At 42.8% G+C, this 13,380-nt stretch overlaps 1 protein-coding gene across 1 annotated transcript in view; it reads left to right on the forward strand.

Moving 5' to 3' along the window:
• ABRAXAS1 (abraxas 1, BRCA1 A complex subunit) overlaps positions 1–13,380 on the forward strand; it is a 272,612-nt gene that overhangs the window by 60,298 nt on the left and 198,934 nt on the right. The window contains exon 2 of the mRNA XM_086961866.1: positions 4,759–4,849. Within this exon, the coding sequence (XP_086817992.1) occupies positions 4,759–4,849 (91 nt within the window). The remainder of the gene's footprint in view (positions 1–4,758; positions 4,850–13,380) is intronic.

The raw sequence follows: 13,380 nt of genomic DNA on the forward strand, positions 1-13,380 counted from the left end.
TCACCTCTCTCTCAATATACCCAATATAAATCACTCAAAATTCATATTTTTCTATCCTGCTGTAGTGCTTGAAATTTGACACTATAGGACACACCTAAACCCTGCACTCCTGAGAGGAGGCAAATGAATGGCTGCTCCTTTAAATAACACACTAGGTGATAAAACAAGACCCAGCACTCTCGTAATGCGAGGCATGAAAACAAATTCAGGTGCCTATAAAGTGACACACACATGTTTATTAATTCAATATTTTGAAAAGGAAAGCAAAATATATTGGTTAAGGCAGACTCCCTAATATCAAGTAACGTATGCACAAAACCAGAATAACATGTAGCATGTATACATGTAGCAAAGAAACGTAGAAATTATTTACATAAACTAAGTAACGCCTCACCGATCGATCATGCAACATTCTTGCCAACTCAAGCTGGAGGAGCCCTTCGACAGCCCAGGAAGGAGTTCGATCAGGACTCAAACCCAGATTCATTTTTGTGGCAGTACGTCTACTCCACAAATGACCTCCTAGCTGGCCGTGAAGACTCTCCGCCCTTTAATATCTTTTACTCAACGTGAGGTGAAGGTTCTAGAAACCTTGCCCTCTTTCTTCTGTTACGAAAAACCGAGCTGACTGTACTGGTATGTGTCAAGGTCAAGACAAAAGCTGGCCAGGCTCCTGTGTTTTGACTCGGAGACAGAGCTGTACATTCCACCCATTCCACTGGCAACAATAATCTCTGCCCTGAAAGGTACCAAGCACGCATCCCACACAACATGTTGCAGTTCACTCAGATCGGTGAGGATCAAAAACAAGTGAAGAACGAAAACCTCCCCTCCCCACTTTGCAGCTACGTGCGAGCACAGAAAATGGAGTTTGTTGCACAAGATGGTGTCAGCACAGAAAAATGAGTCAATTATGCCAAATGGAGTTCATGGTCAATATATCTTTCTTAATATCACCACACCCACTCTCATGACCTTGCCCTTTTCTCTATTACTGCTGGTGCCTACATCCATATCTACCAATCTCGATTTCCCTCTCTCTACCTAACTCGATTCTTTGTCTACATCATCCCTATCTGCACCTCACTGCACTTTTTCCATCTTACCTCTCTATTACTCTTTCCACGTTTCCTCTATCTTACTTCTCTCTACCTCTCTTTTAGCCCTTTCTCTGCCTCACCACTCCCCTCACCGATCTATCTTATTTCACTCTCTAACTCATATTTACACTATCCAACTTCTCTGTTTACCTTATAATTACTTCAGCACCTCCCATCCCCACCACCTCTTTCTCCTGTACTACCTCTGTTCCCTTTTCTTCACCTCTCCAAATATATTTCTTCTTTCTGGCTATCTATTTCTCTACCTTTACCCCTTTTTCTCTGACATCAACTCCTCTATCTCGCTGCCTTTCTAGCTCACACAGACACACATTTCTCTGTGGACCTAATTTTCCAATTCAGCTCACTGCCTTCCCCTCAACTAGCTATCTCAGCTTCTTTCTTTTTTAGATCTCTGTGCCTCATCATCTCTTCCTTTTTTCTCTCTCACAATTCGCAACTTCTATGTAAACCTCACCTTGCTAACTCTATTTCACCGGTCTCTCAACGTCCTGATTTTGCTCTTCACATTCCTGTTTTGCCCTTCTCCCCGCTATATACCGTATATGTATTACTTTTTCTTTGTAAGTGTTTCACATGATGGTTGCATTTAACTCTTTGAGGGGAGTGATTCTGGTTAAGTGTATTGATTGAATGTGTTTGATGTTGATGATACATGGTCTACCCGAAGGGAAAAAATCTTTTTTACTTTATAGTAATTTGGTGCTCTATTTCCTTTTGGTTGTAATAGAGCCTCTCTCATTTGTTTAAGGGTCTCTTTCTGTACCTACATCTTAATTTGTCAACCTTTCCTTAACTTTCCGCCTGGCTACTTCACCTTTCTCTGTTTACTTTATTTCTCTCCCTGTCTTGCCTATCTTTCTGCAAAATACCTTTCTCTGCCTCCCTCTACTTTACTTCACCCTGCTTTATGTTCTCTGTCAATGTTTTGTATCCTGCCCTATCCCATTTTTCTTACTCATCAGGGTCACCGGTAACTGTCTAACCAGAGAAGGGCACACACATAAAGAGGAGAATATGGACAGGCAGGGGAAAATAAATTAGGAGAAAGCTATTAGATTTTAAGAAGTGTAATGGTAAAAATCCTCAGAGCAGCGCTTAGATTTTCCTTGTAACAAGAATGCTAGTAGTGAATGGAGATGTATATTATTACACGTGCACAACAAGTAAAGCTATATTTTCAAGCGTTATTTGTTTATTTCTTACTTTAATATTATGCACTACTCCACTAAACATCTAATAAGTCACATTTAGCATGTTTTTCTTTCAGTGGTTTTAACACGCTAGTTAAACATTGAACTCAACTTGAAATATTGTTGTTTCAAGTAAATATTCTAGATCCTAACTCAAAAAGATATGACTTTATCCTTGCCTGTTTAAGTTTTCTTTGGTTACTTTTTGTCTAGCAGACACAAGGCAGCATGAGCTTTTGACTGTTTTGGCATGCACCATGATATTGAAGGTTTAACATATGATTCCTATTGTTTGGCAAATTGAGGACTTGAATGAGGCGAAAAGGGATAATACATTCAAAGTTGCTCCAAACAGAGGGTCCCAAAATATATCTTTCCCAGGGCCCCACTAATCCTTAAGTTGTCTCTGGTTAGGTCGAGCTGGTGTAGCAATGCGAAGCATTGCGTCCAGCGAAGCATCTATTGTTGGCCACTTCCTGGGAATCTGAGACTGGGTATGTGCACGCGCAAGCCCTCGGCGATTTCACCTAGTGGGCGCGCACGCCCAGCCCGGCGCCGTGCACATCTCCTATCCCACATTCTCAGAAAGTGAATAACACATACACAGTCACACAGACACACACACAGACACACACACAGACACACTCAGACACACACAGACACACACACACACACACACACACACACACACACACACACACACACACACACACGCACACACACACACACACACACACACACACACACACACACACCCTCTCTTACCTCACCGGGCTCTTGTCGCTACCCTGGTGTCATCTCTGCACTCCAGCTCCTCTGCCAGCACGACGCGAGGCTCTCCACTTAGGCATGGGAGCCCCGCCATGCTATCCGCTGGTTTTCACCCGGGCCCCCTCCTGGGACCCGGGTCTTCTGCTACTGCACTTCGCTTTGGCTCCGGGCTCGCTCCTCATAACGAAAGTTATGAATGGCGCACATGCGCGGGCAGCCCCCGCCTATTTGAAAGCCTATATGTTTTTAATGGCGAATCTTTCTTACTCTGTGGTAAATCTTGTACAATTTATTCTTATACATAGACTCTCCGAGATTGCTCAAAACAGCAAGGGTTTCGGTGTTGGTTACCCGTTTTGACACACCTGGGTTGGAATATGTACGTAGTGATACTCCCTGTTAGGCCCTTTTAGAAGTGATTATGCATTGGTCTGTCATCCGTAATTTTGCACATACCTGTAATTGTTATGCCTGCGTGACATATAGTTGCCTTTTGGGAGAGCAAATGTATACTACACTAGGCCAGAAACTGCTATGATGACAAGTTTTTAATAAAGGCTATAGGCCCGATTGGTGTTATTTGAAAAATGATGCCAGATCTAAAATGTCGCATCTGTTTATTATGAAAAGGTTATGCCAAAGGAAGTAGTCCTTTAAGAGTGGATTGTTATTGCACTGTGAGGAAGCCTGAACACAGGTACTTTAATACATAGAATCTTACAGATTACCATAGTAGGCGAGGATTTTGGTTCTGTTATCCACCCTGACGAACACTTGCGGTTGTAGATTTACACTGTGATAACCCCTGTTAAGCCATGTCTGGAGGTGTAGTGCGTTGTTTAATTATGTATATATTTGTATTGCATTACAAATGCTATAGGTGTCACATTTGCAAAAGTTAAAACTATTGGTATTGTAAATGACAAAGCTATTAATTTCGCTATTTTCAAAACCAACACATAAATAAAGAATTTGTCATTTACAATACCAATAGCTCAAACTTTCCTAATGCGAGACCTATTGCATTGCAAATGCTTGTTTTTACATGGTGCACATCGGGTAATTTGCCGTGTTGGCAATACTGGCATGGAATATTCTGTGTTTGGAATGTGATGTGGGGATAAGTTCTAGGTCCTGTGTCAGTTAAGCCTGAGACCTCATACCATTTACAATATCTTATACTTCCTTCAGTAAACTTCACAGCGGTTCATCTGTTGCTATATCTTGACCGTGCTGAATGTGTAGTTTTCTACATGTTGAGAGTTCATTATTTTCAAGATTGGAATTTGTTTTAAACTTAGGACTTATTAGATCTCTAAATGAGGAGTACAGTGAAGTGACAAAACAGTGACCTTTCGAGAACCACTAAAGACTGAGAATATAGATAGAGTTACACTTTTGACAGTTTACATATAAGGAATTGTTACATAGGTGCTATTAGGTGAGACCTACTTCCTGAAATGCCTAAAATTGGGAACTTTTGTAGGCTGATTGGGTTGGTCAAGGTGTTTTATACAGGCAGAAGTTCTGTAATGAAAGGACTGAAGATATTTGAAGTGTGATAAAAAATGTTGTCCATCAGAATTGGGATAGTAGATACCATACAGAAGTGTCAGTGACATCACTTATAGTCTTGAAGCATTTTTAATGATATATTAATTTTCTTTTGACAGGAAGGATTTCTCTTAGGAGATGTAAAAGGTGAAGCCAAAAACAGTATCACAGACTCTCAGATGGACGATGTTGAAGTTGTGTACACAATTGGTAAGTGTCCATTATAAGCAGTTCATATTTACTAATATCAAGTCATCTCTGAAATATGACTTATGCATGCTTTTATTTTACATTGATCTGAGCTTTTCATATGCGAAGTTTGTAAGCTTATCTCATTTTGTATTAAAAATTGTATGTGATTCAGTACTCTAACATTCAGCTTCCCAACATTTCTCCCTGTCTTGAAACTGCAGTACCAGCTTAATTATCCCAGACCCTCTGTGTGTGCAGTATGCTACACAGTTCTGGGCTTGCCTTGTGTCGCACATTGTGCATCAGTTAATTTTTATTTTCACATTACGATTGTATGATGCCTTGATTTTTCTGCATTCTCTCTGTTTTTTGAGTTTTTCTTCTGTGCTTTTTCATTACTGGTTTTTCATGGACTACTTCTTGGCTTACAAGCTAAGTTCACAGTTAGTGAGAGTCTTGCGTTTGTGTCTACTTTTTCGGACATGTAGTTTGCTTTATATGTTGGGCAGTGGTTCGTTTCTGTTGTGTTGCTCATCAAAAAGAATCGCTCTAAATAAGAAGCTGCCCCTCTGGATTAGTCTGATGAACAAAGAGACTTAATTGTGTATAAGACATGGGAGCACTTATATAAAAGGCGAGATTGAGAAATTTGCTTGGCATACCTGTTCTGTTTGTAGGCAGCAAAACTGTTGTCAATAGGCTTTGATGCTGAGAAAAACTGAGTGTACAGGAAAAGTGAGCAACATGGGGATGGGCAGGAGGGAAAAATGGAACATAGAGACAGAAAATAAGTAGGTGAAGAAACATTTACTTAGTAGGAAAGGTTGTTGAAGGGACTCTGGAGATGGAAGCCAGATTTGTGTACAAAAATGGGGATCTATAGCATGGAAGTAGGACAGAGAGGAGAAACGGGGACAAGGAATGGCATGGAGGAGATTGATGGGGGCATTTGTGAGGAAGTGGGTGAATGGAAGGATGGTTAGGACAAGAAAAGCAGAGGACTAGAGCGTATAGAGTACCTGCATGGATGCAGCCAGGAAAGAGAGCTACCGAAGAAGGTGTTGGACAAGTGAGTGGGGACGGTAAATAACCAGTGTGGATGCTGAGAGGAGGAGCGGATAAGGTTGAGAATCGACAGAGCACTTTCTCCGTGTAATTTGAGGGGGAGATGGAGATCTCCCTCCAGGAAAATGAGGAGACAAAAAGTAATTGAAATCCACTAGCTGTGAACATTGTTTTACCACTTTTCAGAAGATGAATGAACCCTCAAATCTATAGTTGGTAAAAAATCAACACCAGCATCTGTCCTCTGCTAGGGAGAGAGAGATCAGTGATGTGGGGGGAAAAAGGTGTTTAGTACCAAAAACCAGCCATGTTCCCTCACCCATAGAAGAGGATGTATTCTGGGTACCTTGCCAGTAAATCCCTCAGCAAAAAAATTAAGTCCAGGACATGGCTATCATTAAGTGTGGCTTGAGACTTTTCAAGATTTAAAATCCCGGTATAAAGTCCTGAGCATACGTTAGTTTGCAGCTTACTGTTGCCCTCTACAGGCTGTGGAATTCCTGTTGCCCTGCACCCCTGACGAAGTTTCTGGAGTCAAAAACAACTAGTTGCCATGTTTTTTTATCCACTGGATAAGTTGATCAAAAAGTCTGCACAAACCCTTTAGCACCCAATTGCAGTATGGTTGTGGGAAAGAAGATTATCTGCTGAGAAGACACAGTATAGATCCAAATGTATAAGATGTTCACAATTGTATATGTATCAAGTAGGTTTTCTAAACATCATACAAATTTAAAGCATATCATTAAATACCATTTCTCTCAATCCTGAATTAATAAAATCTGTTTGATGATTGTTAGTAGTAACAAACTATAATAATAGGGAGAATCGGTGTGAAACCATTAAGGGAAACATTGTGGCAACTTGTAAAAACAATAAATTAGGACCCCGTTCTTAAAGAAAGCCACAAAGGTGCACCTTCACTTCTGGGACCTTGAACTGGGGCAGGTTTATGACTTTCAGGAATTCGCAAGAGCTTACAGAATTAGGGCTGGAAACCATACTCCTAGATAATTGTTACGAATTCCATTTTCAGTGAGCAAATGCACACACATGAATACTTTAGGTCTCGGCTAGCGTAGTCTGCGCACATGCACAGTCTCACTGGCGAGATTTTAGGTTTTTGAGTACGTTTCACTAGCGGGGTTTAAGCCCCACCCCTCTTTTCCATTGGCTGACGTCACCGTTCATGCTAAATGGTGGCCAGCCATTGGAAAAGAGGTTACACTGACGTACTGTTTTTTCTTTTAGAGCCGTCCCACTTGGACTGGCTGCCCCGACTTACTGCTGGCGTAAAAGGTTTCTTATCTTCTTTATGGGTCCAAACAGATGGCACTGTCTGTGGGGCGAGTTGTCGCCCCTGAAACAACGGCACAGCTGGGTGCTATCGCACAGTTTAATCTGAATCAACATTTTTATCCTCATTTTTTAATCTTCTCAATTTTTCTTGATATTTTTCTCACGTGTTTCAAATTTGCGGAATTACTGTATTATTCCACACGTCAGACAACATGCCAGTTTTCTTAGTTTTCTCATGTTCAGGTTTGTCCATCCGGACCTTTTTCCCAAAACAAGTACAAACGCCAAGATCCATCAGAAACAGTATTTTATTAGACCAATGCATTTCGGGCCCTTCCAGCCCTTCGTCAGGGATAACTGAAAATGTTAAATAAACATACATTATCATCAGGTACAATGTTATGTAAACTAGATCATCAATAAAAATTAATATTTTACAATTCTTATTGAAAAACGTACATTTTGCTATATTCCTTTTCTTTGTACCAGTGCGATTCAAACCAATTACAAGTTTCATTTGCCAATGTTATGTTTAAGTCCCAGTCATCTCCACCTGTTATTACGTCACATCTATACTCCCAAACACTCGAGCCTTCACTACAGAATGTTTGTTTAAGCGTCTTAATCTCCCTCTTATATCTAGCCGTATGAACTTGTTTACAATATTACTCATGTAAAAATGCCCCTTTCACATTACTCCGATAACGAACGCCAAAACTGAAACAGCATATCACCTCCCTTCGTCCCTTCACTCGCGTGCTATTTTTTGCGTGTTACCGCGCTACCCTCCTCACACTTTTCTCTTTGTCGCTTTTCTTCCTTCTACCTTACTCGTATCGTGCCTCAGCCGTACTTCACTTCTCCCCATATTGCCTTTCAATTTTGCTCGTTACCAGCCTCAATGTTACAAACAGGACTCTCTCCCCGTTAACGTACCTGCCTCTGATGGAAACCATTCTCCTCCTCCTCTCTCTATTCAAAACAAGATGCATTGTGTGTATTTCGCTAACCGCTAGATTTAAACACCCTCATGTGACTTAACTCCTCCTTCATGACTAGTATCTAATTAGCCTTCCGATTCGTTCCTTGGGTGCTTTTGGTTTGTTAGACTACACTTCCCATCTGCTATGTGGTTTACTTGTCGTTTACAATAATGCATTCAACCCCAAATTATACCAGGATTGTCAGTAAATCACAAAACAAATGTGTAGTCCCATTCGCATTGATTAAATTGTATCCTTCATCATATCAGTCCTCATCAACTGACCCCCTTTCTTTTTCTTTTTAAAAAAAGTCAATCTGTAAAACATTGTTTTGATGAACCGGATCTTCCGTCGTCCGTGTGGAAACAGCGTTTCTCCAAGAATATAATTTCTCTGTCGTTGGGTGCAGACCCCATTTTTAGGGCACCGTCTTGAAAACTGCACTGTAAGGGTAGGGGATGCATACCATTTTTATCTGTTTGTCCTTTATTTACGTCCATTTTAGTCCTCAAAGTTCATCCGGTATTGCGTGCTCATTGAGTATAGTGCCTTGCCCTCTTGGCACCTGGGTAATACGTCACTGTCTGTGGGGCGAGTTGTCGCCCCTGAAACAATGGCACTGCTGGGTGCTATCGCACAGTTTAATCTGAATCAACATTTTTATCCTAATTTTTTAATCTTCTCAATTTTTCTTGATATTTTTCTCACGTGTTTCAAATTTGCGGAATTACTGTATTATTCCACACGTCAGACAACATGCCAATTTTCTTAGTTTTCTCATGTTCATAGATGGCCCCATAAAGAAGATAATAAACCTTTTTACGCCAGCAGGAAGTCCGGCTGCGCCCGTCCCTTTCCGGCGTCTCCTTCATAATTCAAGCCTCACTGCTTGTGGGGAGGGGGGGCAGTGTTGGTGCACCTCTCCAAGAACGGAGCAGTCCGGGTGTCCGCAATCTACAGATCACCACAGGTGTCAGTGGCGAGCATTAACTCGCTGCTTCATCCTGCCAGCAACAGGGCGGTGTAGGGTCCGACTCTGAGCCTAGAGGTGACAGTCTCCTGATCCTAGGTTGGCCCCTGCTCGCCGCCAAGCATGGGTTGGCCCCCGCCCGGGCGCCGGGCAGGGGGCCAACCCATGCCCGGCGCCGGGCATAGGATGGCCCCCGCCTGGCGCCGTGCATAGGCTTGCATCTCCTACTTAAATTTTTCAGTTTGCACATGGGCTCCTTGAGTAGCAACACTTGCTTGTCAGCTGCATTGCTGTCCATCTCGGCTTCCACCAGCTTGCAGAGAAGGGCATCCTTGTCCGTTGGGCATTGTTGCTTCGCTGACCTACAAAGAGTGAAAAGTCTTAGCAGTATCCCAGAGGGCCTCTTCCATTGAAGCACAAAACAATAAAAAGGTTAATTCATTGTGCACACGGGGCACCCCACCTCCTACACAACACTGGAAAATACCAAGCACAGAGCGCCTGTGCAGACCCTGCAAGCAGCTCCTCGCCCGAGAGCTCACAGAGACCGACCGACATCTGTCCATGCACTGTTCTTGTAAGTCTGTATATAGCACCCCCAACATTTCATATGCAGATTAATCTGTGGCTACATGACAGGTGACAAACATCCCATCCTATGCACAGAGACGGATGAAAAGGGAGCCCCAGAATCATGCCATGTCGCTTAAGATCCATATACTGCCATAACATACCAACACATAAGGAAGAGATGTCTGTCCTAATGTCCGTGATGACGGCTTCAAAGGTGAAGACTGCAGTGAGCTCCGGTGCCCTGATGACTGTAATAATCGTGGACGGTGTGTCAATGGACAATGCATGTGCGCGCGCGAGCGCATAAAAACAAAAGTGAAAGTTGCATTGCGGAGGCTTACTACGACGGAAGGGAGACAGGAGATGTGCACACCACGTGGCTGTAGTGCGCGTTCACGACCTCCTTTCGCCCTGAATTGAATTGAATTGAATTGAAAAATAATTTGTAATGCGCAGAACAATAACCCGCAGGTATCAAGGCGCCTAACAGAAGATCAGAGAATGATCAAGAAGACTTAGGGCCCTAGACATAGGCTTGCTTGAAGAGAAGGGTTTTTAAGGCCGTGCTGAAGTTCTGAAGGGACGGGAGAGATCTCAAGTCCAAAGGGAGTTCGTTCCACCATTTGGGAGCAAGGGTGGAGAAGGCTCTGCCTCCCCACTTGGCTCTTCGTACACGGGGGGCTGTCAGAAGCAGTTTACCAGAGGAGCGCAAGTTCCTTCGGGGGACATAGTGGGAGATGATGGATCCTATTCCAGTGTCACTCTTTTTAGCGATGGCTCTATAGGTCATACAGAGGACCTTGAACCGGATTCGATATTCCACCGGCAGCCAATGCAGTGTTTTCCTGGCTGCAGTGGCCGAGGAGCGTCTGGGTAAATCCAGGACAAATCTAGCTATGGCGTTTTGGACTACCTGTAAGCGCTGCAGCTGTCCTTTATTGAGTCCAGCATACAGCGCATTACAATAGTCCAGACGCGAACCGATCAGAGCAACAGCTATTTGTTTTCTTGCCTGGAGAGAGAGATAGTTCCTGACCCTGCGCAGAGTGTGGATCAAGCCCCAACAGGTGGAAACAGTTCTGCTCACCTGGTTGCCTAAGTCAAGGGCAGGATCTATTAACACCCCGAGATTTTTAGCAGAGGGCGTGCCCATCTCTTGTCTCCCTTCCGAGGCAAGTCGACGTCAATAGATCTCGCTGGCGACAGCGCTTTTGCGCTGCGTCGCCAGACGAGACCTAAAGAGAGCGGCTAATTTTTGATTTGTAACCCTAAGAGTACATGCGTTTGGTATAATGTATACATGAATGCATTCACAAATTTGTTTGTGAGGCACACAATGCTTCTACACTAAACGCCCTACCCAACAATTAACTATACATAGTGCACACATAATCTTTCAGATCCAGAGCTCTGGGCTGATGTCTTTTTGAATGAACCCTCGCCTGCATACATGCGCTACACTGCGCCCAGCTCTGCCACACTTTAGTCCCCGTTCCCCTTCTCCACCCGCCCGGGGTGTACATTTTTCTTATCAGGGTGATGCATGCGTTCATTTCGTTCCGCCTGGCTTGTAATCAGTCCTATGTAGTATTTCTTGAATGATGACTGAGGAGAAGCCATATGGCCCCCAGGGACCCATGAGCGGAAGCTAAAACAAGAACAGCTACCCACTTCCTGTTAAACATTTCTTATGAATGCGTGTGTTTTACCTGAGTACAACCACAGCTTTGGGCACTGCTCCGGCATTTGATACAAAAGCAGTGCAGACGAACAATTGGCATTTATTTTGCTCATCTAGCACAGGGAGTATCCAGAAATGAATGCATTATTCATTTCGGGTCCTAGATGTGAGCGTTAGCACAGAATCTATTTCCAGTCCTGGTGAAAAAGGTAAGTGGTGTGCATGGAAATGTCGCTATATGAACAACAAGGACACTTTAGGGGCGGGAGACAAGGCTGAAATTGCAGGCCCGTTGAAGAGGATTCATAAAAAAATAGATACATTTTTATTTTCAGCGTGCCCACTGACCTCGAAGTAGAGAACATTTCCAAAGGTGGAAGCCTGTGTCTGTCTCCTTTCCAGAGTCATTATCAGTTGCTGGGGCAACTGTCATCGCTCTGACAAACGACATTCCTCTACAGCTGCCACCCAAACAAGCATTGAAAATGCAATAGGTATCGCCTTTAATTAAGTTAAAGCCATTTGCTTTGCTAATGGTATTGTATAGCAAAGCAAATGGCTTTAACTTAATAAAAGGCGAGACCTATTTCATTTTCAATGCTTGTTTTCCTTGTCTCTCCAGATGGAAAAAAAAAATTCCCAAAGAAAAACACCTTTCTTTATACCCGCGTTCTCCACCATACGATTTGGGGGCTCCTTGGGCAGGTCGTGCTGGTCCTTTCCTACCCTGAAAAATGTTTCACTTTTACCATTGTCAGTGTTTTCCATGATTGTAACGGATTGGAGAAGAGTTGGTTAATACCCTTGTGCATTTAAGTTTGTGGGTTTGCTCAAATTCACAGGGCAGTCCAGCCTGTAGATTTGTTCATACGAAAATCTTAATGAGAGTAAATCCTTTTATTAGTTTAAAACCAGATTTTGCACCTGTAAGCCATGCTTTTCGTGCATAAATAGCTATGAAAATCAGGCCCTCAATGTTTTGACTCCGACAAGACCTTAAAGAGTTTGTCTCATTCTAATATATAAGCCATTCACTAACTTAGTGCTTGCTATATGCTCACAGTTATAGTAAACTAGGGAACTCCGATAGTAAGATGAAGTGAGATGAAGTTCTTTTCCCAAGAATTGCACAATGTATTCAAGTGGAGAAAGGTAACGTTTTGTGAAATTGAGTAAATGCTTAGAAGTAAATTTGCCAAAGCGTTGCACAAGATGCTTCCTCAGAAACTAAAGTAAGAAAGAGGGCATTGGTACAGTTAGAAAAATTGTATATCCTGAACTCCGCTATAATCTAAACTTCAGCATAAAAAAAATTGGTATACTCAGAGCCCTACTGGGATCAAAAATCTACCTTTAACACAGAGCAGGTTCATAAACCGAGTTATTCAGATATTTGACAGAAATAGAACCCTGATAGCTTCAGCATTTCAAATAATCAGAAATGTGGCATAATCAAAGCCTTGCTAGCATTCAAATCTTGATATAACATGAGACCTGCCATATTCAGAGCTCTGATATGAGAATGCTGGCATATTTTTTCACCTACATTCATGGCATGAAATGGGACAAGTAGATTTTTATACAGGGTAGGTAGATTTAAGAAGTATTCCGTCCCGTGAACAGCTAAATATGTTTTGAAATTGTATTAGCTTGCGAGATCTAAGATAGCATTGGAGCTAAAGCCTTTTTAGGTCTCGCCTGAGCCAGCGCATGTGTTGATCTGGCGAGACATTTAGTTAGTGGGCTTTAAAAAGCCTACCACAGCTTTTAGTGTGGCATAGGCGCACAGGCATGAGCAGAGGCGCCATCTGGCTTTCCTCTCGCTCTCCCAAGCGCGCGTGCCTCGCACTGCCTCTCTGTCTTGCTCGCCCCTCCCCACCACAGAGCATGTCTCGCGGTAGTGCATCTTGTTTCATGTAAGTGGGCTTTTTTTTGCTTTTTCCCATTCTTCTTCCATCCATTCCACTTTTCTCCATCT

This window comes from Lissotriton vulgaris, chromosome 3_1 (assembly GCF_964263255.1).
Source record: "Lissotriton vulgaris chromosome 3_1, aLisVul1.2, whole genome shotgun sequence".
Taxonomy (NCBI): domain Eukaryota; kingdom Metazoa; phylum Chordata; class Amphibia; order Caudata; family Salamandridae; genus Lissotriton; species Lissotriton vulgaris.